The 23,817-nt window shown below is 36.3% G+C and overlaps 1 protein-coding gene across 1 annotated transcript in view; it reads right to left on the reverse strand.

Annotated features, from left to right (window-relative positions):
* Positions 1-23,817, reverse strand: part of LOC306875972 (ephrin type-A receptor 3-like) — a 122,684-nt gene that overhangs the window by 44,853 nt on the left and 54,014 nt on the right. The window contains exons 4-6 of the mRNA XM_079426826.1: positions 18,384-18,539; positions 12,273-12,608; positions 1,711-1,835 (exon numbers count right to left, since the gene is read on the reverse strand). Coding sequence (XP_079282952.1) covers positions 1,711-1,835; positions 12,273-12,608; positions 18,384-18,539 — 617 coding nt within the window. The remainder of the gene's footprint in view (positions 1-1,710; positions 1,836-12,272; positions 12,609-18,383; positions 18,540-23,817) is intronic.

Consider the following 23,817-nt stretch of genomic DNA (forward strand, 5'->3'; position numbering starts at 1 on the left):
GGGCGAGCATGGGCTTGTAGCCCGCAACCGTTAATGGGCAGGTGGTGTTTAGATCAGTGCCTCCAATGTTACAAGACCAAAGCCGAGATAATCTGGCACTTTCACAGATTGTTAAAAAGGCTTAAAATGAACTGACCTGGTCAGTGAGTACTAAGCAATGTTTCCTCTAAACTGCATGTGCACTTCCTACACAGACGGAGAGAAATCTGTGCAGAAGGCAGACTCAGAAATGATAGAGAGCTCTCTAAACAAGACTAGATGATTAGACGCAACATTGAAACCGAAGTCCATCTGCACATCCATTGACTCTGAATGTGGAACTGGATCGATGAGAAATTGTGTGAATAAATATGCAGCGCTTATTAATCGGAAGTGCATAATTTATTTTTCTTGATTTTACTTTGCTTTCTGTTTGTGTAGTTTTTTCCCCATGATCTCAGTAAAAGTTCTACATATATAGTAATGTAGTTCAATTTGTCTGTTGTCTAAACAATCAAGTTTGAGGGCTGCACTATTCAAGTACACAGTAAAAAAACAACAACAAAAAACTAGGGAGTGAGAAAACATTATTAGATTATTAATTATTATTATTATTTCATTATAGCACCATTTTTTCCTCAGCATAATGCACTGGCTTTTATATTTTAATTATTATTTTTTAATAAATTAATTTAAGTTAATTTAAAATATAATTTAATTTAATTTTAAATTATATCTACTTATTTAATTATCTACTTGAAAAAAATCTAATTGGCTACACTGACTGTTTGGTTGGGGGAAAGGCAATTTAAAATCTGCCACTATATATAGGGAACAAGCCCCCCCCCCAATAATTAGAAATGGCCAATCAGTAATAAGCCAATCAAATCAAAGTAGGCGGGCTTTACTGTTCACAGAAGCAGAGCGCAAATTTTAGCATGAATCGTCAATTTAGTGTTGAAAGAGAGCGAGTAAAGATGGAAGTTGCAAATCACTTAATATTAGTCAACTGTTTTACGTTAGAAATGTTAAATGACTGACAGCTATCCAGTGATGCAAACTAGAGAGAGAGAGAGAGAGAGAGAGAGAGAGAGAGAGAGAGAGATTAAAGTTGTATGTGTGAATTAAGTTACCTGAGTTTGTGCATCTCTCTCTACAAACAATGAAGCTGTGATTGAAGCTTTTACTTCAATCAACGATTTTACCCCATTCTTGCTGAGAAATATAGTGTAGCGATTCAGGATCCAGTATCGCTATATTATTAATAAAAGGCGTTGACATCAAGTTTCTGTGTGAATGTTTCTGCGCATGATCTCTCTCTCTCTCTCTCTCTCTCTCTCTCGCTCTCTCTCTCTCTCTCTCTATATATACACACACTGTAAAAAATCAGAAACAGTGAACACTGGGGTGATTCTGTTCAGGTGGCTGAAGGGTCTGTCCAACAGAATTAGATTTTGCTCAATGAAAGCAAAAATGGAGGGAACATTGGTACCCCGGTTGAAAATTTCATTTCAGGCAAACATCTCTCAGCAGAGCAGACAGAATCCATTTCACCTCCAACAATCAAATTAAGCCACATCGACTAATGACTTGAAATGCTCCCAGGTATATAGATGTGCACTCTGGACCAAGATTCCTAATGTTGCCAAATAAAGGGACAATGTGATGACTTCAAATGAAAATGTTAATGCAGTGAATGCCCACAGCGAATCAAAATTAAAATGCCCCCACCTTCTCATAATATTTGACCTCGTAGTCCAAAATGATCCCATTGGGTCTCTCTGGCTCCATCCATGACAGTGCGATGCTGTTTCTGGATGTTCGGTCCTTCCTGATGACAGTCACTGCAGATGGAGCTGTGCAGAGAGAGAGAGAGAGAGAGAGATGGAAAAAATTAAAAAAGCAGATTAGCTGTTTCCACTCTGGCTGTGATGGCATTACAAGCACATAAAGCCTAAGGTCACAGGAAGTTCAGCTGACATTTTCATTCAACGATTTGCATCCTGTGAACTGGTTCCTGTTGACCTAATCAAGTTTGCTCTCCACTGGGGGCCTGTTTCAAAGTTGGGAAAGTTGGGACTGAAAGACAAATTGATGCAATCAGGCAACGGCTGGTTCCTGCAAACAGTGGCCACTTTCATGTCAAGTCAATACCTCTACGTTTAAAGCACGGCTCATTAATTCAGGGTTTTTTGATGCCAAGGACCCTCAATTATGAAGTAATCCATTCACAAGTAACCCAATTTCTAAATAATGAAAGCAGGTATAACACTGTTCAAAACAATTGAGGTTGGTAAGATTTTTTAAATGTTTTTGAAAGAAGTCTCTTAGCGCAGTGGTTCCCAATTCCAGTCTTGGGGACCCCCTACTCTGCACATTTTGCATGTCTCCCTTATTTAACACACCTGACTGAGATCATCAGCTCGTTAGTTCAGTTCATGTCTCTCTCCCCTAATAAGCCGATGAGCTAAATCAGGTGTGTTAAATAAGGGAGACATGTAAAATGTGCAGAGTAGGGGGTCCCCAGGACTGGAATTGGGAACCAATGTCTTAGCAGGTCTGCATTTATTTGCGGACCAGTATACTGTGAAATATTATTACAATTTACAGTTTTTCTCAGTCACTTTGGTACATTTCTTGAATCATCCTTGACATTTGCAAAACAGTAAGTGCATTTCTCAAAACAACTCGTACAAATAGCAAAACACCATGAATTACCCGCAAAAGCCAGTCTCTTTCTCAAAATACTTAGTTCATCTCTCAAAAATAAATATCTGTGTCAATGAACAAGTCCTTGTGTCATTGTGTATGGATAAGACAGTCAAATTGTCATGTTGTCAGTATAACAGTGTACTCTGGAGGGATGTTCTGATGTAAAGTATGGCTACAGTTTGGATGACAGTTACTGTACTGAAATGCAGAAGGCTGCACTTCTTATGTATGCCATATTTCCTTTCAAAAGTACAAATTTATACATTACTGTATGTGGGATATTTATTGAAAGAAACTTTCAAAATGTTTGAATTATTGAGGATATGGTCGATCTCCCAATTTTTAGCTGCACCCTTCAGCCATTGTAAGGCCATGATTGACAACATTATTTCATCTGATATGCAGCTCTGTCCTTGGCACCTCTGTCCTGTCTTCTTCCTCTTCCTCTGTTTTGCCTCTGTACACTTCCATGCATCCTTACTCCTCTTCTTCCTCTCGGCTGTTGTCCCTGATCGTTTTCTGGATGTTCATCCATCGTCAGAATTTGTAAATATTGTGTTGTCCTCTGTCTGTATATGCTTTCCAATTGAAGGGTCATGAAAAGCACCTTTGAGTTATTTCAGAGAATTGGTTTATAATTGGTTGATCTATATTCTCTTCATTAGTGAGAGTCAAGATTCACTTGCACAATTCATGGCAAATTTACAAAAAGTCTAATAGAGATGTGTAGAAAATATGCTTGAAAATTTATGACAACTAGATCAACCATTTTGCATTTAATGACTTATACGATGAACTAATGACTAGATGTTTCGAGGGATAAGACAATAGCATAGATATCTATATAATACATTATGAGCAACATGACATAGGCAATTGATAATGTAGGAAACAGCAGAGAATTGTACATATTTGCATGGATGTACCAAAGCATTTGCAACTTGTTCAAAGAAACGAGAAACTGTTTTTTTTGATGTGCACAAGTGACACAATGATGTGAAGATTGAACAGGTAGTTTTGAGAAATTCAATTCTGAACTGAGAAATGTACCAAAGCGACTGAGAAAAACTGTAAAATCAGTGTTGTCTATTTGAATATATTTTTAAAATAGAATTGAGTCCTGTGATGCAAAGCTGAATATCCTGATTTTCTGCTCAAGAACCACTTATTATTATTATTATTATTAACTGTTAAAAATAAATAATTACATAATAATAAATAACACAAAATATGTTGTATCATTATAAATGTCTTTACTCTCTGTTTTCATGTGTCCTTACTGAATAGAAGTATAAAATTCATGCATTTCTATTCTATTCTATTCTATTCTATTCTATTCTATTCTATTCTATTCTATTATATTCTATTCTGTTCTATTCTATCTGTTTTTCATATAAACACCGCCATTTGATCAAGGTTCGGTGAACCAGTATAATTATTCAGGGCATCCTTGAGATTAGCAATCTAGTCATTTACATAAAACTCCAACTAGTGAACTATTTAGAAAAATATGTAGTTTTGCACATCTCTAAGTGTGCTACAGGCAGCTTAAAGTCTCCCTCTGCTCTGGGACTTCACATGGTCATAATCTGTGACTGTAATTCAAGTCAGAGCCGGTCCTGCTCTCCTCCTGCCTGGCGCTCATGTTCTTTTTCAACTTTACAGCTCTGTAATTGCGAGGCAGCAACAAGGCCATGGAGGCATCTGACTTGCCTGTGTTTTAATTTTATTAGACCACAGGAAAAAACATGTTGTTCTTTCAAATGTTCAAGCTTTCCTTGATTGTGATTATACAGTCTTGAAATGCTTCTTTTCCCCTGGAACGCTTTCGTTTTTTCTTTTCGTCTATTTCTCTTTGTTAATGAATCCAGATGGGCTCAGTCTGTTTCAGTTTGCAGCCCCGCTGCACAAGCCCCTTCCCTAAGGCACTCTGATAGGGGAGGAATTATTGAAGTTTTATAGTGGCCGCAGTTTATGGAAGCTATGATTTATAATGTCTGGACAGCAGGCTCATTTGACACTGTGTATCTTTCTCAGTGCTCACAGCGTGAACAGATCAACTTTGTCTTAAAATCAAATAAAAAGCACTGGTTTCTACAATCCTTCTGAAAGAATGTGACAAAAAATGGCAAAGTGAGAGATAACGATTATTTTTCTGAAGCCAAGTGAGTAGACTTATTAGGGAGCATATTATGGCATCATAGGTACACTATTGGGATGTGTTCTAATAGTTTTTAAAAATTTAGATTTTATTTTTACATTTTGTTTTCACTTGCTTTTTATTTAAAATGTTGTTTTTTTGTCCCTTTTTTTACATTCATTCATTCATTAAGTCTGTACAGTTTTATTCATTTTTATTGATTCATTTTAGTTTATTTAGTTATTTTAACACTTCAAATCAAACTAAATGAGAAATGAGAAATATTTTCTTGGCAGCTAGCTGAAATAAAATAACTATAACTAACAAAATAATTAAAAGTAACAAAAATGCTATTTAAGGTTTTAATTTTAGTTTACAATAACAGCCCTGGTCCAAAGTCACCTTTATACCCTTATATAGTGGGACAAATTTGTAGTGATGTCCACAATCATAGTGGATATTGTCAAGTGCACTCATTCAATCCCATAATGCACCTCAATTAGGAGGGTACCACCAATGAATAAGTTCCACTGTCTAGAAAAGGGCTTACACAGCACTTCTTGTGCCCTTGATGTCTGAAATTGCTCACTAGTTGTCACTCACTCCTTCAGTGAACTGTATTAGTGGAGTAATGTAGGGAATAGTGAGTGAGGGTATATAGGGGAGCGAATTCGGATACAACCTTAATGTTAAGGATCCAAAAGGTCTCCGTAATGATTACTAAGATACTGTTCCTCCTTTTGATCAACTTCTAACACAACATTGTACGTATCCTTCACAGAGAAGCAAATCAGAGAATTAGCGACAATTTGCGACAAGCTGAGGTAAAAAATTTTTTTACAATTGTGTGGCTGCAGATCTTTCAACAGGATGTTCACTCGGTTTTGGAACTGTGTATATTTCTCGGGTTTCTCCTTGTGAACAGATCACCTCTGTCTTAAAGCCAAAAGAAATCATAAGTTTCCACAAACCTCCTAGAAGAAAGCAACAGCAAAAAGAACCACACAATTATGTGGGATACTGCAAGAATATTCAGTTACGAATTATGAAATGCAGAAGGGAGGGAACTCGCTGTTCTGCTACGTTCTGCTTGACCCACAACCTCAGAAGAGGAGTGAAATCGGAGCGCTGCGTTTACAGGTGTGGCTGACAATTACTATACTTGCAAGTATGCTGCAGTGCAGACGTAAGCATTTGTAAACAATCTCAGTGAAGTGCTGTCAAGATAATGACATTCTGCAGAACATGGTCTCAAAATGTCCTCCACATGGCTCTGCAGATGTGGGACAGAGGCATGGCATTAATGTTTGTGCAGACCCTCCTTTTCTTTCTCCCTGTCCTTTTCCCCCAAAAACTCCACACACCAAACAGAAGAGGCAAACCGCACCAGCGTATTTCAAGAATGCATGAATGAGTCATGGAAAACCTTCTGTAACGCCATGATCCAGCTAAACACTTCCACGCAGAACAGGGGCCAAAATTAACACTTGCCAAGTGCCAAACGCAAGTCAAAATTGGCTTCGGCTGTTGACTGGTAACATTATAAGGAACTGCAACATTTCATGGTTTAAATCCAATTGTAAGAATGATATCTGACCCTAACTGATGTAATGTGAGCGATTCTAAAGAGCAATTCTTTTTTTTGATACTGCAACATACTCTAATATTTATAGTGTTGAAGATATTTTTTTACATTTTAATGTCTCACCATGGCTGCTTTTATATGATCAAACATACAGTAAATATTAGTGCTGTGAAATGATTAATCGCGATTAATCGCATCCAGAATAAAAGTTATTGTTTACATTATATGTGTGTGTACTGTTTATATTTATTATGCATATATAAATACAAACACATGCATGTATATATTTAAGAAGAATATGTTATGTTTATATATTAAATATATTTATATGTTATATAAAATATACAAATATAAATATATACATGTATATACATGTAAATATTTTAAAAATATATACTGTATGTGTATGTATTTATATATACATAATAAATAAACACAGTACATATACATTTATCATGTAAACAAAAACTTTTATTTTGGATGCGATTAATTGCAATTAATCATTTGAAATATTATTGCACTTTAAAATAGCTATTTTGTATTTGAATATATATTTTAAAATGTAATTTATTTCTATCATGCAAAGCTGAATTTTCAGCATCATTACTCCAGTCTTCAGTGTCACATGATCCTTCAGAAATCATTCTAATTATGATTTGCTGTTTAAAAAAACAAAAACAAAAACAAACAAACAAACAAACAAGCAACAACAAAAAACAGTTGCCTAATATTTTTGTGGAAACTGTGATATATATAATGTGACGAGTCGGCTGCCTCCCCCCTGTCCATCATCACCACCCCGTCCCGTATTCGCCGCCCTTCACCAGGCTCCCGACGGGAGTGGGTGTGTGAGAGAGGAGGGGCGCTGAACACGCAGGGCTGGCGGCGTGTGATGAGGCGCACCTGACGTGAATGGAGCCTCATCACCGCCGCCGTTTAAACGCCGAGCGCGCCTCTCCTCGAGAGACCGGTCTCTTCCCCGTGCATGCACGCTGGTGTCCTCGTGGGTCCAGGAAAGGGAGCGTAGAGGGAACTACCTGCCGCCGCCAGAGACGCGAGCGGCCGGACCCGCAGTCCGGCCGACACTGCACCCGCGATACGGCCGTCGGGCAAGGACGCCGGGCCGTGGAATCCCGTCGAGCACCCGGGGATGAAGGAGTTGGACGAAGCCGCCACAGAAGCCGCCGTCACCCGCGCCCCGGGACCTCCAGACGGGAGCGCGTGCGGCCGCCGGACTCCGCCCCTTACCTGGACCCTTCCCTCCTGAACACTGCCCTCCTTCACGAGCCCCGCAGCACAACGAGGACACCAGATCCCTGTTTATTTTGGACACTTTTCCCCCTTTGGACACTTTATTTTAAATATTGTTTAATAAAAACCTCTCCGAGGCTTGACGCCACGCCCACTGTGTCTGTCGTTGGCTCCTCCCGCCACAATATATAATATATCATATTATATATATATATATATATATATATAATAATTGCATTATATATATATAAACTTACTGACCCCAAACTTTTGCACATTAGTGAATTGGGAATATTCCAAAATCACATTTAATTTTGTGACTGTGAGATAGAGATAATATATGATCTTGCAATTTAGAGCTTAACATGTCATTATAAAATCATTAGAAAAAAATACAGCGCAAATGATAGTTTCCCAGCAGTTAAGAAATAATTAACTTTTTTCAATTCACTCATCATTGCCAGTTGTGCCAAAAAGTTAATTTCGCACATCCCGGCACAGCAGTATGAGACTTGGAATTACTGAAAGTTAGGCAACATGCTTTGTTGGCTTTGCTGAAAATCTCTGCCCTGCCCCGGCATGACTGCCAGGTCGGGTGAATCAGCCCATTTTAATGGCAGAACCGTCAGGTCTCAACACGAACATTTTACAGCTCTGATGAGGTTGAGAGCCAAGCAGAGAGCAGCGTTCTTACATGGAGGGCAGCTTGCGTGTGCTGTCTCCCTTGGGCTGCGAAGCACATGCTGGCTCTGTTTAGATGGATTGGGCTGCGCTGACAACCCTCGGAGCCCCTCGTAAATGTGCTCTCTGCAGGCCCGACTCACTAGATTGGCCATTCACACATCCATCTCCTTGTTCTGGCTGTGTTTTATAGGACAGTAAAGGAAGCTGGATTATTTGTCTAAGAGCAAGAGTAGAGTAGAACAGAGAAAGGGGTCACAATCTTCCTGGTTTTGGTTTCTGAAACAGCCTGAACTGAAAAACTCAATCGAAAAGACAGAAAATGAGGGTGTAGTGCTGTCTCTGTGTGAGGAAATGAATACCATTGCAATGCAATAAACTGGAGCGCTTTAGCCAAAGTATGCTTCTTTGTACTGTGTGCTTTGAAAGCAAGCAAGTAAGAATTGTGAGTGGGAGTGTGTATGTCTAATGGGATTAATAAATTGTTAGATGGTAATAAGGCCATAGAAATCAACAGACAATAATTAAAAACAAATGGCCTCAATATTCTAAAATAAAATAAAAAATCATGTATTTAAGGTTTGTTAAAATGTTACTCTGAAACTTCAATGAAGGACTAAAGAAGAGAAGCATTAAATCCATATTTACTGCCCATCAGTCTGAGGGGCCACAAATCTGTCCCCTCAATGTATCCTTGTCTGACCAAAACCCCTTTAATAGAGTGACCTATCAACAATAAAAAAAGCCTTAAACCCACAACAAACTCTGGTGCTTATAGCCAGGGTCATTCTAACAATGTGATACATTTTTTATAACCCCATCTATATGTCTTAGTATATTGGAAATGTTATGCTCCGAAATCTGAATGAATGTTGTAATTTTATTCAAGTGCTATGTAGTAAATTCTGAAAAAAAAAACTAAATTACTAATGAAAATATTAAAGCTGCAGTCCATAACTATTTTTGTGTTTAAAATGAGCAAATTGTATATAATATGTGAGTATACCATGAATCCATTTTCCAAACCATGTTTTTGGCTTGTCCTGAATCAGTACGTACACCAATAATAAGTGTTTATATTCTGACTCTTTTAGACTGGTTCGAGTAGGTACTGCTGCGGAGTTGCCCAGTCATGTTTATTAACCGCTAGAGCGCCAAAAGTTACGGACTGCAGCTTTAATGATAATAAATTAATAATTAATATTTCAGTAATTATTGGTTCATTTTTTGCCCTTCCCTAATTAAAATGTTCCAAGTAAAATATTTTCTTTTTTTTAGGAATACTGTTTTTATTTATCATCATTTGATAATTTTTCCTGTTTCCTCAATATCACTTTTTAATGTTAATCTTTTGTAACTAAAAATCATTTTAATCTACATTTAATGACAATACACACTACTATTAAAAATCTTTAGAATGACACTTTGAAAGGAGACACATACTCACCAAAGCTGCATTTATATGATCAAAAATAAATTATAAACAGTAATATTGTGAAATATTACGATTCAAAATAAATGTTTTCTATTTGAATATATTTTAAAATGTCATTTATTCCTGTGATGCATAGCTGAATTTTCAACATACTCCAATCTTCAATATCACATGATCCCTCACAAATAATATGCTGATTTGCTGCTCAAGAAAATTTTTTATGTTGAAAACAGTTGTGTTGCTTTATATTTTTTCTGGAAACAGTGATTCTTTTTAAATATAAAGTGAATTGATTTGACATAGAAATAGTCTTTACTGTCTCTTTTGATCAATTTAAGTGCCATTGCTGAATAAAAGTATGCATTTTATTAATTTAGTTAGTCATTGCTCATTTCTTTAATTGTTACCATTTAATAGGATTTAATGAATGTCAGGAACAGTCTTTTATATATAAAAAAATACTTTAAATTATAACAAGCATACATTATTCATTTTCAAAAGTTAACAGGGCTGACCCACAAATAATGAAACTATTGTTGAAAACATGAATGTTGAGGGAAGACAACATAGAGCCTGTAGCACTGTATCACTCTGAAAGAAGATGCCTTTCTTCACAGATAGATCAGCATCTGTTCTACAACAGAAGATGAAAGATCTGCTGAGTGAAAATGCAGTCCTCTCACAATGACAGTAAGGATTTTATGAGGTCTCAGGCAAAGTCAACTGCTCCCTGTGGTAAAAGGGTGAAAAACTATCAATCCCTAGCCTTTGAACCTCTAGTAGTCCAAGTAGTCTTTGCCTACTATTTCATGACACCAGACCCCAAATCCTGTAATCTGTGGACCAAAGCCTACTTTAAATCATCTGACAGGACCTGTACCTATCACTCCACAGCCGGCACTGAACTGACAGAGGCCTGAGCCCCACAGGGCTAGAGAACAGAAACACGAGTCTTCACAAAGGAAGCCCACATGGAATGAGAAGCAGATGGCCTGCCGTTCAGCATCACTCTGCTTTAGTAACCCGAAGAGTCGTGACCTTCAGTCAGCCATACTAGAGGCCAGCACCTGCAGAATGATATGTTCACAGACAGCTGTGATAGCGCGAGATGAGCAATAAGCTTGAGGAGGCATTAAACGGTTCCTTTCTTCCTTCCAATTGGAATGTTGAGCTTTGTTGCACATCGCTGAGAGGAAATTGAATTGTCTTCTTGAATACGTCTCAACCCATCTCAGGGGACCATTAAAACATTTCACTCAATCAATGGAAATCTTTGATGATCATTTTTCTGTTAAGACGGGGCTTTGAATGAAGTGTAATTTTTGGGAATATTGTGTTAATGTCCCATTAGAAGACCCGGCAGAATTAAATGAATAGTTTGCACATTGTTCTGAATGATGGTCTTTCTTCCGTGGAACACAAAAGGTGAATATCTGAAGAAAATCCTGGCTGATCTATTCCGTAATGAATGAGGATTGGGCCTGTCATGTCACAAAATTGCAAAAAGAGCACAATAAAACGATCAGAAATGTTCAGATGTGTGCTATATTCCAATATTCCATGCTATATACAACCCAGGCTTATTGGAAAAATGTGCCTGCAGCAACATTTATGCAAAATGATATTAGGTTGCTTCTTATTAGTTTTGCATCACTTTCAAAGTGAAATGTCCAGTGAGTGATGCTAAAAGTTGTTCAGTTTTATCCTAAAGAAATGAACGTGAACCTGGCAAAGTTTTATTTCATTAGTTGTACATTTTATGGCACTTTGGAAATGAAATATCTGGTGAGTGGTCCTAAAAGTTTAATGTTTTATCGCGTTTGAAAAAACAAAAAAAGTACCACCAACCCTAAACCTAACTGATATAGTGTTAACAAAAGCAAATGTGAGACAAAAACACATTTTCTGAAGCAAGCACAGCATTTTAGCTTGCTTTTACAAGACTTTCAACTGTTTCATTGTGACTCCTGTTTCACAGGTATCAAAAGCAATGCTGTACAAGGAGCGCTACCAAGCAAGTTTACAACATCAGGAAATCCATACATATGTGAAACAATACATATAGGTCTTTTTTAAGTGATTATATATATATATTGATCTGCCCCTGTAATCATAATATGTGATTGGCTATATAGAATGACAAAAGTACTGACGCAATGACATTTCATTCCTTTTCTCACATAAAGCTTTCCATGGCCTTGAGTACAGTGCTTGAATCATATGGACCTCTTTTATAATACATTTAGGGCTTTTTCGTGAATTTAGAGCTTTGACAGTTACAGTCCAAGTTAATTTTAAGAAAAAAAGATTCAGAATATTCTTAAAAAATTCACCTTTTTTGTTTCATGGCTGAAAAAACATCAGAGATGTTTCAGATCTACATGAGTGTGAGTAAATGATGACCTTTTTTCTCAGTTTTCTTATTTTTTTTGGAAAGGGAGCTGAAATTTTCCTTTAACAATAGAATATTTTGAGATATTTTGACTCACCTGCTTGGTTGGTAGTGATGGTGACCGCAGCATACTGGCGGACCGTGGGGGCCAGGGAGGACACTCCATTTTGGGCCTCGATCTCAAAGGTGTAGTTGGTGTGTGCCAGGAGGTCCACCACGGTTACTGTCGTGTTAGTGAGGCCGGTGGCACGGGGCAGGAAGCGCACGGCCCCTCGACAGGGTTCACACTGCCTGGGACTCGGCCAACAACGCTTACAGACCACGTTAAATGTCATGTCCTTCCTGCCTCCGCTGTCAGCTGGCCAGGTCCAGTCTAGAATCACTGACGTCTCATTAATGGCAGAGATCACATTGCGTGGGGCAGATGGAGGTCCTGAGGAAAGAAGATATAATATTTATTCATAATTTTTAAATCAAGTTATAAAAATATAGTAGAACATGATGAAAATTCAACACTGACAAGGTGAACCAATATTGACCCAGGAAGCCCATCTTTTCTTCTACCATTTGTTCTACACTCTTTAAAATAAAAGTTCTTTATTGGAACTGATAGTTCCATGAAGAACTTTTAACATTCACAAAACCAAAAAATGTTCTTTATAGTCGACCTCAGTTCTTTAGATTATTAAAATATCATTCACATGATGAAAAAATAGTTAAGAACAACTCTTCACTGAAATGTTCTTTTGGGAACCCAAAATGGTTCCTCTGCCAAAACCCATTTTGGAACCTTTCTATTTTCCTAAGAGTGTAGACAGCAATGCGATTAAATAGAGATGAAACAGAGACTTTTGGATGCTTCTCAAATCAAAATTCAGTGGTCTCAATATGAACTCAAATATTTCTCATTGAATCTACCAAGCTTAAATAATTTACTGATGTATTCATTGTATTCAAGGGATGACAGGAGAAACATCTGGGACAAAGTTTATACTTAAATGAAACACAACTGAGAACTCCATTAAATCTCATGATCTATGAAAGAGCAATAAAATGTCCCTCTGGGGAAGTACGTTTACTTTAAAAAGTGTGGGTTTAATCGTTAAAGTCATCAGTTATGGATGGATATGGAATTTAGGCAGGCATGTCCTTCCCCTTGTTAAAATTTTGGCAAAACCGCTAGAATTACTGCAGAGTTCACAAGTGTCCTCGCTGGATTGTTATATTAACTTTAAAAGATTGTCCCAGTAAAAAAAATAGGGTATGAAGTGCGGCCAGGGTGCTCTATTGATTGGAATAGCAGGCCTGCACAGCAAGCTATTATTTGAATAAGTGACAGACTTCTGCGTATATATATATATATATATATACAGTATATATAAACATCTCATATTAGAGTAAAATCAGAGTAAGGAGATGCACACCAGTTCAAAACCAGTAAATAATGTAATATCTGACCCTGGGTATAATTATACTAAAACTAAATTCCTGGCTTAAAATAGTGGTGAATGAAGAAATCAGGAGTGCAATGTTAGGGTGGGTTGGTTTGACGTGAATTCACACGCTAAAGGACAAGTTTAGAAATGGTTTCTGAGAACTTGAGAACCATTCTGACAGATATTTTGTCTGAGAAGGAAAGTGGGGGAGAGATAGGATTTGATCCTACATTAAGAAATAGAACATTACACAAAGTATTCTCCTCCACAAATTTGCTCTGGAACATTCCAGAACACTCCCTGTTGCTTTCCCTTGATTCTGACATGACGATAAATCAGACGTTTAGCTTCAAGGTCAAATATAGGATTCACCACACTGGCCTTTTCAAAAGCACTTATAGAAAGGAGAGAAACGATCCTTGAGGAATAATTCACTCAAAATGTAATTTTATAATCAAATTTACCAGCTCTTGCGGAGGGGTAGACTGAAAGACTTTCACTGAAAGTCTTAAACATCGGTCTGGTCCTCACATGACAATGGCATGACTTAGAATACAGCACATAACCATGTATATTATATACCAAACTTTTATGCTGTGTTTATGACAAAACTGCTTGTATTTTTAACTTTTATTAATAGAAACTAGGAGTCTCGCTATATGAAATTAATTAATCATGATTATTTTGTTGTTATTGTTCAATTTCGGTAATAACAATTAAGCTGAAATAAAGATGAAATATTAGATGAAAACTTAAAACTAAAAAAAATATTTTACTACTACTACTACGAATACAAATCATGTCCCTGTACATTGTAAAAAGTGATAAGTTGACTTAACTTAATCACTCCAAAAAGTGATAAGTTGACTTAACTTAAAAAAATTGAGGAAACCCGTTGCCTTAAATTTTTTTAAGTAAACAATAATTAAAAAAAATAAGTTAAGTGAATTGTCAAGTTCACTTAACTTATTTTTTTTTTATTATTATTTACTTAACAATTTTAAGGCAACGGGTTTCCTCAATTTTTTTAAGTTAAGTCAACTTATCACTTTTTACAGTGTAACACTATTACCAAAATTGAAACTAAAATTAATAAGGAAACATGAAAAAATATAAATAAAAGCTAATTCTAACTAACTAACTAAAAAACAAACAAACAAACAAAAAAATGCAGTTGACTTTCTTCTTAACATTTCATTTAGTGTTTCATGGAAGAAAGAAAACACTTTCATAGAGTTTGAAATTACAAGAAGGTGAGTATTTTCATATTTGGCTGAACAACCTTTCTTATTATTTTTACATATAGTGGATTTTCTGTTTTACAACACCTTGATCTTTCCTTTATAAAAAAATGAGTATCATAAAAAGGAGGTTGTCTGTGTCAGTACAGATAAAAAAATGCATTAATGTGCCTCAGTCTGCAGTGGCAACAGCATAAACCAAAGTCTCTTTTTATAGGATGGAGGAAAAAGTCATTATATGTCACTAGGTAACATCTTTGCCAGAGAATAGCGTCCTTTGATCCTGACATATAATAGAAATCACAGTGAGTAGGTAATGTTAACAGACTCGCTGGCCTGTTAGCGGGAGGATGTGAGGTGTGCCAAGGTAAGCCATCCATTATTCGGACAGGCAGTCCACAAAAGTGTGACTACAGCCTTTGTTATTACCATGGATCTGATCAATGGAAGATGTTTGCGTCTGGTATTGATAAGTGGTACAATCAGAGCTGTGTAGATTACTTACAAATTGTAGTCCATTACTGATTACAGATTACATGTATGCCACGCCTCTACCAATCACCTCACTTTCTGAATCCTTCATATCGGGCCACCTAATACCGTGCTGTCTGTCTTTTTCTCTCGAACCCACCCTTCCCTCCCCTTCTCATCAAATCAGCTATCCTTATTCTCTTCTTTTTGGGTTGCATTGGGGGGATCCTAATCATCTGGCCTAAATATACAAACGAGATGATACCCCCATCTTGAGTCTCTCCAGGCCATCAACTCAAGATGCCCAGATCAACCTGACCATCATCCTATCTCCTTTATCTTTTCATCCTCTTCCAACTCATCCCTAACATTCTGAGCGATAAACTATTCATTTACATATTTGGTCGTGGCGTGGTCCTTGCTCGTTAAAGTAACTGTAATATGATTATGAGTATAGTAAAATGTAGCATACATACTCCAATTACAAGTACTTAGATTTTGAAATCTGATTGCGTAATCCAGATGTACAGTACATGTAATCTGTTACCCAGCACTGGGTACAATTATATACCATGTCTGCCATTGGCATTTCCCTCACGTCATAGATTTACGCAGCAGAATATCACCTTTATGAGGTCATAAAAAGGAGACAGGCAGAAATAAACAAGTCCATTTATACGTACTAAAAACAGGCATAAATATGTATGCCTTTGAAATATTCAACGGTGATTAAATGCCGACCTTCGCTGACACGACATAGGATGCAACATAAACTGTAAATTTTACAAAGCAATAATTTACGGAGCAACTGCCTGTATCATGCATCCATGACCTGAATTATATTCACATGCAAAAAACATTTCTGAAGAACTCAGAATGACCTTCCACAATTATTGCAGATAATATCGTGCGTCGTCTTCCTTTAATTGCAGTTCCGCTCTCAGAGCTGCACTTAAAGCAGCGTATCTGTTCCACTGCCTGCATCCGAGCAGATTCTATCAAGATAAATGTATAAACTCGAGGGCTATGACAGTATCAAGAGGAGAAATTAAAGTCGTACACTCTGTTCAAGCGTTTTTCTGCTCACTGTACCCATCAAAGTCTTAAACTAACATTGGCAATGAGTGCTTAAGTGGAAATGAAGACTCGGTATTGCTTCCGACAGCCAAAATAAAAAGCGACTCGCATGAGCGTTGCGTGATCCGAAGTGCTGACTACTTCGGCTGTCACGTAAGATACACCCTATTAAACTTGGCCGCAGAATTCAATAAGGCTCTTGGTGGTTTTATGTGATATGAATCGGCACTGATAGCAATGCGGTGATTTATGGATAATGTGTTTTGGAATGCTTGGCAGTCGCTGCATGCATCTGTCTACCATCTGCGTGCTTCTCCATAAAAGAGAATGGGTTAGCTTGCTCCGCTGCGCAAACCCGAGGAGGCCCGTCGGTTGAAACGGTTAAAAATAAGCAAACACGGGCTATTCTCGGTGGGACAGTCTGAAGGCCGCTGAGGGGGTATCGGAAGCTTTGTCAGAATGAGCCAACACAAATTCATCAATCCTTGAACAAACACCATCCTTCAAAAAGCTCCGGCGCTTCTGAGGGCTGCAAGGCGAACAGGAACGCTGCGTTTCAAGTAACATAAATAATTATCCGTACAACAACATCACTTCTATATGCTTGTGGAGATTTTGCTGTCCTGCGCTGTTGTGTTGAACATCTGCGTATGCCTTTGAGTTGCAGGTCACACTGACCCTAATTGGTTTCAATTAAAAAAAAAAGATTCATGAAAAAACAGAAAACCTCTATTGCATCTTGCACTGTTATTTTAGTACTATATGTTAACATTTTTATGTTTGTGTTTTGTGCTTTCATTTTAATTTTATTTAAAGTTTTGTTGTGTTGTTGTTATTTTTATTCTTTTTTCGTAAATACCATCATAAATGTAGTTTTTATAATTTTTTTTATTATTTTCTATTTTTAGTATGAAACTGAGAAATGATGTGTTGGCAACTAGCTGAAATAAAACAAGAATGTTTGTATATTTAATTTAATTAATTATTAATTATTTAATTTAATGTTTGTATATTTAAAATAATTTATATTATTTTAGTTAACATTTGTTTTGTTTTATGTAATTTATTTATTTATTTAGTTATGGTTCAGATTAGTTAATTATAATAACCCTGGTAGAATGTCAGAAACTATCAATCAAACAAACAAACAAACAAACAAATAAATACAAATAAGAGAAATTACGTACGAATGAACGAACGAACGAAAGAACAAACACATGAACAAACAAACAAACAAACAAACAAACAAACAGTTTGTTCCTTTCTGATAGGTGTCAATTTGACCCGAATATTTTTGTTCAAAATTAGCTGCGCATTTCCTTTGTTCACTTCTTTGAACACTAAGGTGCAAATAACTACCACTAAACTAAAATATAAACAGTATCTAATATTATTTTTACTGAGAGTAAACAGAATTTGTCGCTATTTGTACTTAATGTAAATAGTCTGTTTTTATATGTGTTTTTTTTTTCAAACCCTTGTGACAGTAAAATGGGTTTCTGATACTTATTTTCTGCAACAGATTAGTGAGATCCAAAAAAACTAACAACCAAAAACATAATTTTACAGTTTTGTACTTTTTTGACTATGAAACCCAAATAAAGGAAGAAACTGTAAATGCTCATTCGATGATTCAGAAGACATGTCTTCAATTTCGAGTAAACATATGGTTTTCAAATTCTCATGTATTTAATATTTTAGTTATTGACAAGCTACAATAGAATGGTTCATTGTGGAACCAAAAATGGTTCTCCTATGGCATCACTTGAAGAACCTTTTGAAGCACCTTTATTTTTAAGAGTTTAAATGAGTAAAAGTCACACATTTTTAAGAAGAAATCAACAGTTTAACCAGTGTTTCAAGCAGTTAAGAAATCTAGTGTGGGTCAAATTGAGCTGAACACATTAAGAGTCTTAAACATGAAATTAATCCGATAGAATCTGGAGAAAATGCACTTATGTAGGTACAGTAAGCAGCACGTACGAGTGCAGGCCATGGAGACGGGGTCCTCTTCTGCACGGAAGTAGTTGTTCTCGCAGCTGCAGTGCACGGCTCCCTCCTGGTGTGTGTAGCTGTGCGGCGGACACTTGGAACACTTGACGTTCCCAGAAGAGGCCTTATAGAAGCCGGGCCGGCAGGCTGTGGAGACAACAACAGGAGGAAAGACAAATTAGGATGCTGGGAGTCTCTAGCCAACAGGGCCATTCATTACCCCATTACTATGCTGCCACTTTTAATGGAGCGAATCATTTCACATGACCATATGCATCGGCAGACACAATGGAAAGACATTTAATCATCTGCACGGACTTAAACAAACTAATAGCTGTACCAACAGCGCTGAGATGTGCGTACAGCCGGCCACACGCACATGTGAGTGGATGTTATGACCTCATAGGAAAGAAATATTGTTTCTAGTCAGCAACGAGATCAAATGGAGACGGCTTCTCAGAGTTTCTGAGGAGACTTCAACAATGTCTTCAACTGTCAATTCAACGGCCAAAATATCCCTCATCGCATTCCAAAAACTAAAAAATCCACATTCACTGTTTAGACTTTTAATGTGATCATTACAAAATGTTTTAGAAAAATCTCTTCTGCCCATCAAGGCTGCATTTATTTATTTATTTATATTTTCAATAAAAACAGTAATATTGTGAAATATTATTATAATAATATCATTACAATTTAAAATGACTGTGTTCTATTTGAATACATTTTAATATAATGTAGTTTATTCCTGTGATGCAAAGCTGAATCTTCAGCTTCAGTACTCTTCAGTGTCACATTATCCTTCAGAAATGATTCTAATATTGATTTGCTGCTCAATAAACATTTCTTAATATTATCAATGTTGAAAACATAACAACAAATATATATTCAAAAGCATTCATTTGAAGTATAAATATTTTGTAACAATTTTCCGATCACTTTTTTTCATTTGATGAATCATTCTAAATAAATAATAAGTAATTATTAAATATTAAAATGAAATATTTTATGCCAGCAAAGTTAAGTTTGTAAAATTGTATGTGGTGTGAATGCATGTAACGAAAGATGTTTCTTTTTTCCCCCATGGTTGCACCACATTACATTTTTAGCATTATTGGATTAAGACTTTTCTTAAAAATAGAAGAAATATTTTTCAAACTATATGAAAACAATGTGACTAGAGTAGCTCTTACCTGAGGAATTTTAGGAGAAATATCTGAAAAAAGTTTGACTGAAACATAATTGAGTCTCTTGAGCTATGAGAGCGCAAACCGACACTATGAGCAATAATTTTTCCTCTGGGAAATAAAAAATTTGGGAAGCTAAAGTCAGAGTTATGTGATAAAGTGTGTTTAAAAATACTTTTAAAGTCTCCTTTAATGTCATATTCAGTGGCGGGTGCATGAATTATGCAAATACACCTCTTAAAATGGAGAAAGAAAAAAAAATCTCTGCTATTAAAATGTACTCATCAGCTCATCCTTCCCTATTCATGAGAATCCCATTCCATTACCCATAATGAAGAGGGAAAATCATGATGAGGTGGCTAATTACTGTGGCTCACACGCATCTGTATTCCACTCCCCTCTTGTTGCAGGTTCAATACCTGATACAGTTGGTGAACCAAAGCTTCAAGTCAGCACCATCCTCCTAGAATCAATTGAATTCTGCTTCACGGCAAGAAAACCGAAGGGGCTTTATTATTATAGAAGCAGTGAGGTCAGGTTCCTCTTCTCTGGGAATACAGCAGAAGACCTTCTTTGGGTTTAATAAAGGTATTTTGGGGTCGGATGCAACCGCTTCCAACATATCAGTGATGTTTATTACCTATCTCACGGTTCACATGACATTCCCACCACTACAGCACACATACACGCCTGTTTTTTCTCCTGAGAGGTTTTCTTATGCGTAGTGTGAGCAGAGGACGGCATGGAGAGTAGCTGTGATGCATGAGAATGCAGGTTTACATTAACCTGTTTCTCCTCCGAGGCTCTCCATTAGGGACTGCACAAATTGAGGCTGATGAAAAAAAATGCAGGTGCTCTTAATAGCATTTGTTACAGGAAATCTAATCTGACACACTGTTACCTCTGCGAATCAGAAAACACAGAGTCCCAAATGTGATAAACACACATGTGGCCAGAATATGTCTGAAGACCCCAGAGGAACATTTTATAGCTCAGAGGTGGCTTAGGAGACACACTGAATGTCTTTGTTATATATTCTCTTTTGTGCATTGCATGTTTATCCTGAAATTCCTTGGGGGGATTTCTCAGCGTTGTTAAAGGGATAGTTCATCAAAAAATTAAAAGGTAGTCATTATTTACTTATCCTCAAGGTGTGTTCAAACCTGTATGAATTTCTTTTTCCTGCTGAACACAAAAGAAAATACTTTGAATAATGTTGATGACTAAGCAGTTGCTCCCTGTTTTCCCATACTATTGAAGTCGATGGCTACCATCAACTTTAGTTTCACACATTCTTTACAAACAGAAGAAAGATTTGGATGACACAAGGATGAGTAAATAATGACAGAAAAGCTAAACGATGTCTAAAACTAAAATAATAAAAAATATTTAAATGACCACTTTTCAGTAAATAAAGCTGAAATAAATAAAATAAAATAAAATAAAATAAAATAAAAATATTTGGGAAAAAATATTTGAAATAGGGCTGAATTAAAATAAAACATTAATATTAATTGGTAAAAGAAAGAAAGAAAGAAAGACAGAGAAAAAAATAAGAAATCAATTAATTCAAAATTAATACATCAAAAATAAAGAAACCCTTTGAAAATGAAAATGAAAAATGTTGCCTTGGAAACTAGCTGAAATAAATGTTATTTTAAAATTACTAAAAATAAAACTGAAAAAAGCTAAATAGAAAAAAATTAATAATAATATTATATATATATATATATATATATATATATATATACAAATAAAATAAAAATGAAAATGACAAAAGCACACAACAATGGCTAAACCTATACAAAGTATAAACTATGAAAATATACAAAGAAATGCTAATTCAAAATATTAATCAATACTTTAACAGTACATAAATAATAATAAAATAACACTGGTGAGATTTAAAATGGTTGTTGACATATAGTAAGAGTATAATATAGCATACGGATAGTATATCTCACATAATTTGATCTTGAAGGATGATAATTGTTGATTGATGATGATTGATGATAATTGTTTGTTGAGACTTTGCAGACTTCAATCTTGACAAATCTGAGCACAGTGTGAGACACTGTTGAGATCTCATCTGTTAGATTAACATTTTTTATATTCAGGAAAACATGTAAGAAGCAAAAATTCTCCATTTGCTCTCTAGGAGAAACAACTGAGACCTCATTTGAATGTAGAGAACAAAAAAACAGATTTCCTTCGAATCAACCTTGATTTCACAACGCCCTTGATATGCGATGACCGTTACTTATAAATAGAAATAAATTACAAAAGCCAAAAATAAACAAAGCAGATGCAAGACGAAGAGCGGCTCGGGTCAGTGAAGCAGGTGATGATGGAGAGAAAGGTGCCCCAGTTTCTGTCACGTGAGCACTTGTACTTGACAGCTCTTTAATAGAAGCCCAGGAAGCCAATGGCTCTCGACGGCATCGGCCTCTCATCTCTCCAAACCCTCACACTGCAGTGAAAGCCTATGAATGACATTACCCAAGGCTGTGCCTGCTCTTCCTCCACGTAATCTGAACGCCTCAGATGTTCAGGCGAGCGCTGAGTGCGGCATGATGTATAAGTTTGTGTGTCTAGCACGACGTGCTGAGGTGTGTGTGTGAGCGGGACAGAGCTGGGGGGCTGTTATTGATTACACGTGCGCTGCGAGGAGACGCTGAGGCTCACTCCTGGCCTAACAGGCACAGGAAGGGAGTGAGAGCGCTACAGAGGGGCGCTGAGGTGATTTCTCATCCAGGCCTTCCAGCACACGCTCCGTACGCACTCACTCTTAACAAGAACACACACGCGATCTCCCAGGAGCCACCCTTAGTAATGATATGAGAGATGATCTTATCACTTTGTCGATCTTTTCTTCGCTATCTTGACAATATTCGATGGTGGGGAGGTCGAGTAAAAACAAAGAGCAGTGAAAGAAATCTTCCCATAGGTATGAAAAATCAATAATTTCTAGACAGCAATGAGATGAAGAGCAAATGGAGCAGAAGTTTCAGAACAAATCTCGACAATGTCTCAAACTGTGAGCACAATTGTCATAGAAGACGTTTAACGGATAAAACAAAACAAAAGTTTGTTTTCTTGTTCTCTTGATGAAGAGCAAATGGAGGGAGAGTTTCAGATGAGATCTTAATTATGTCTAAAACTGTGCTCAGACCTGCCAAGACACCAAAATGTGCACTTGACAGTCATTTCTACATGAAATTTGAATTTAGAAATTGAATATCTTCATCATAGAGGTGTATTCAATGTCATGTCACTGATCCAAACAGGTTTAGGGACATCAAAAACAAAACAAAACAAAACAAACTTCATAAAAATCCCCCCCAAAATCCCATAAATTAATTGTTTCTTGACAACAACATAATGAAGATGCAATTTTTTGCATAAAATTCTGCTTAAATTCTAGATTGCAAAATGTATTTTTTTTTTAAACAAGTTTTTTTTAGGCTGTCAGTTTAACGCGTTAACTTAATTAGTAGTGAAAAATAACGCAATTAAAATCTTTTCACGCAGTTATCGCACTGGCCCCGCCCCCAGACCTGTACATCATCTTACATTTAATACAGTTGACTATTGACAAATATGATGCAGGGCAACAACTCCATAAATGCAGTAATGCCTTCAAATTTAAGATACTGGGGCAAAAAAAGCCCCTGTATGAGTTTTTGTCTCAAATGTATATTACATTATATATTACATAATTAGATTAATTAATCACAGCATCATAATCTTAATTAATTAGATTAAAAAAATTCATTGAGTGACAGCCCTAGTTTTTTTAGTTTGTTTTACAGTACAAATATCAAATCATTCTTAATGAATTACTAGTCAATTGCAAGTTAATTAAATACGTCAGCAAATTTCCCCCATATTGTAAGCAAAATATATAAATAAATAAATAATGCTTATAACTTATTTTGCTTCTAAAGTCTCCGTCTTGAATTCATGTTTAGACATTTGTACAGGAAAACAAGACAAAAATTAAGTAAGAAAATCTCTTTTTGCTGTATGCCAACAACTTGTCCTGAAAGTGTCCATTGTTAACTCTCCTTTTGATTTTTGGAAAAAATATCTGAGGCAAAGGTAATGCTTAAGTGAAACTAAATTGGTCTCTCTATTAATTTCCTGAACATGAAAGAACCTCCTAAAATTTTCCTATGGGAAGGGGTAGCTATGTGATAAAATATGATTAAAAATACAATGTTCCTCTGGGCTACAGA

The sequence above is a fragment of the Barbus barbus genome (genome assembly GCF_936440315.1).
Source record: "Barbus barbus genome assembly, chromosome: 10".
In the NCBI taxonomy this organism is placed as follows: Eukaryota; Metazoa; Chordata; class Actinopteri; order Cypriniformes; family Cyprinidae; genus Barbus; species Barbus barbus.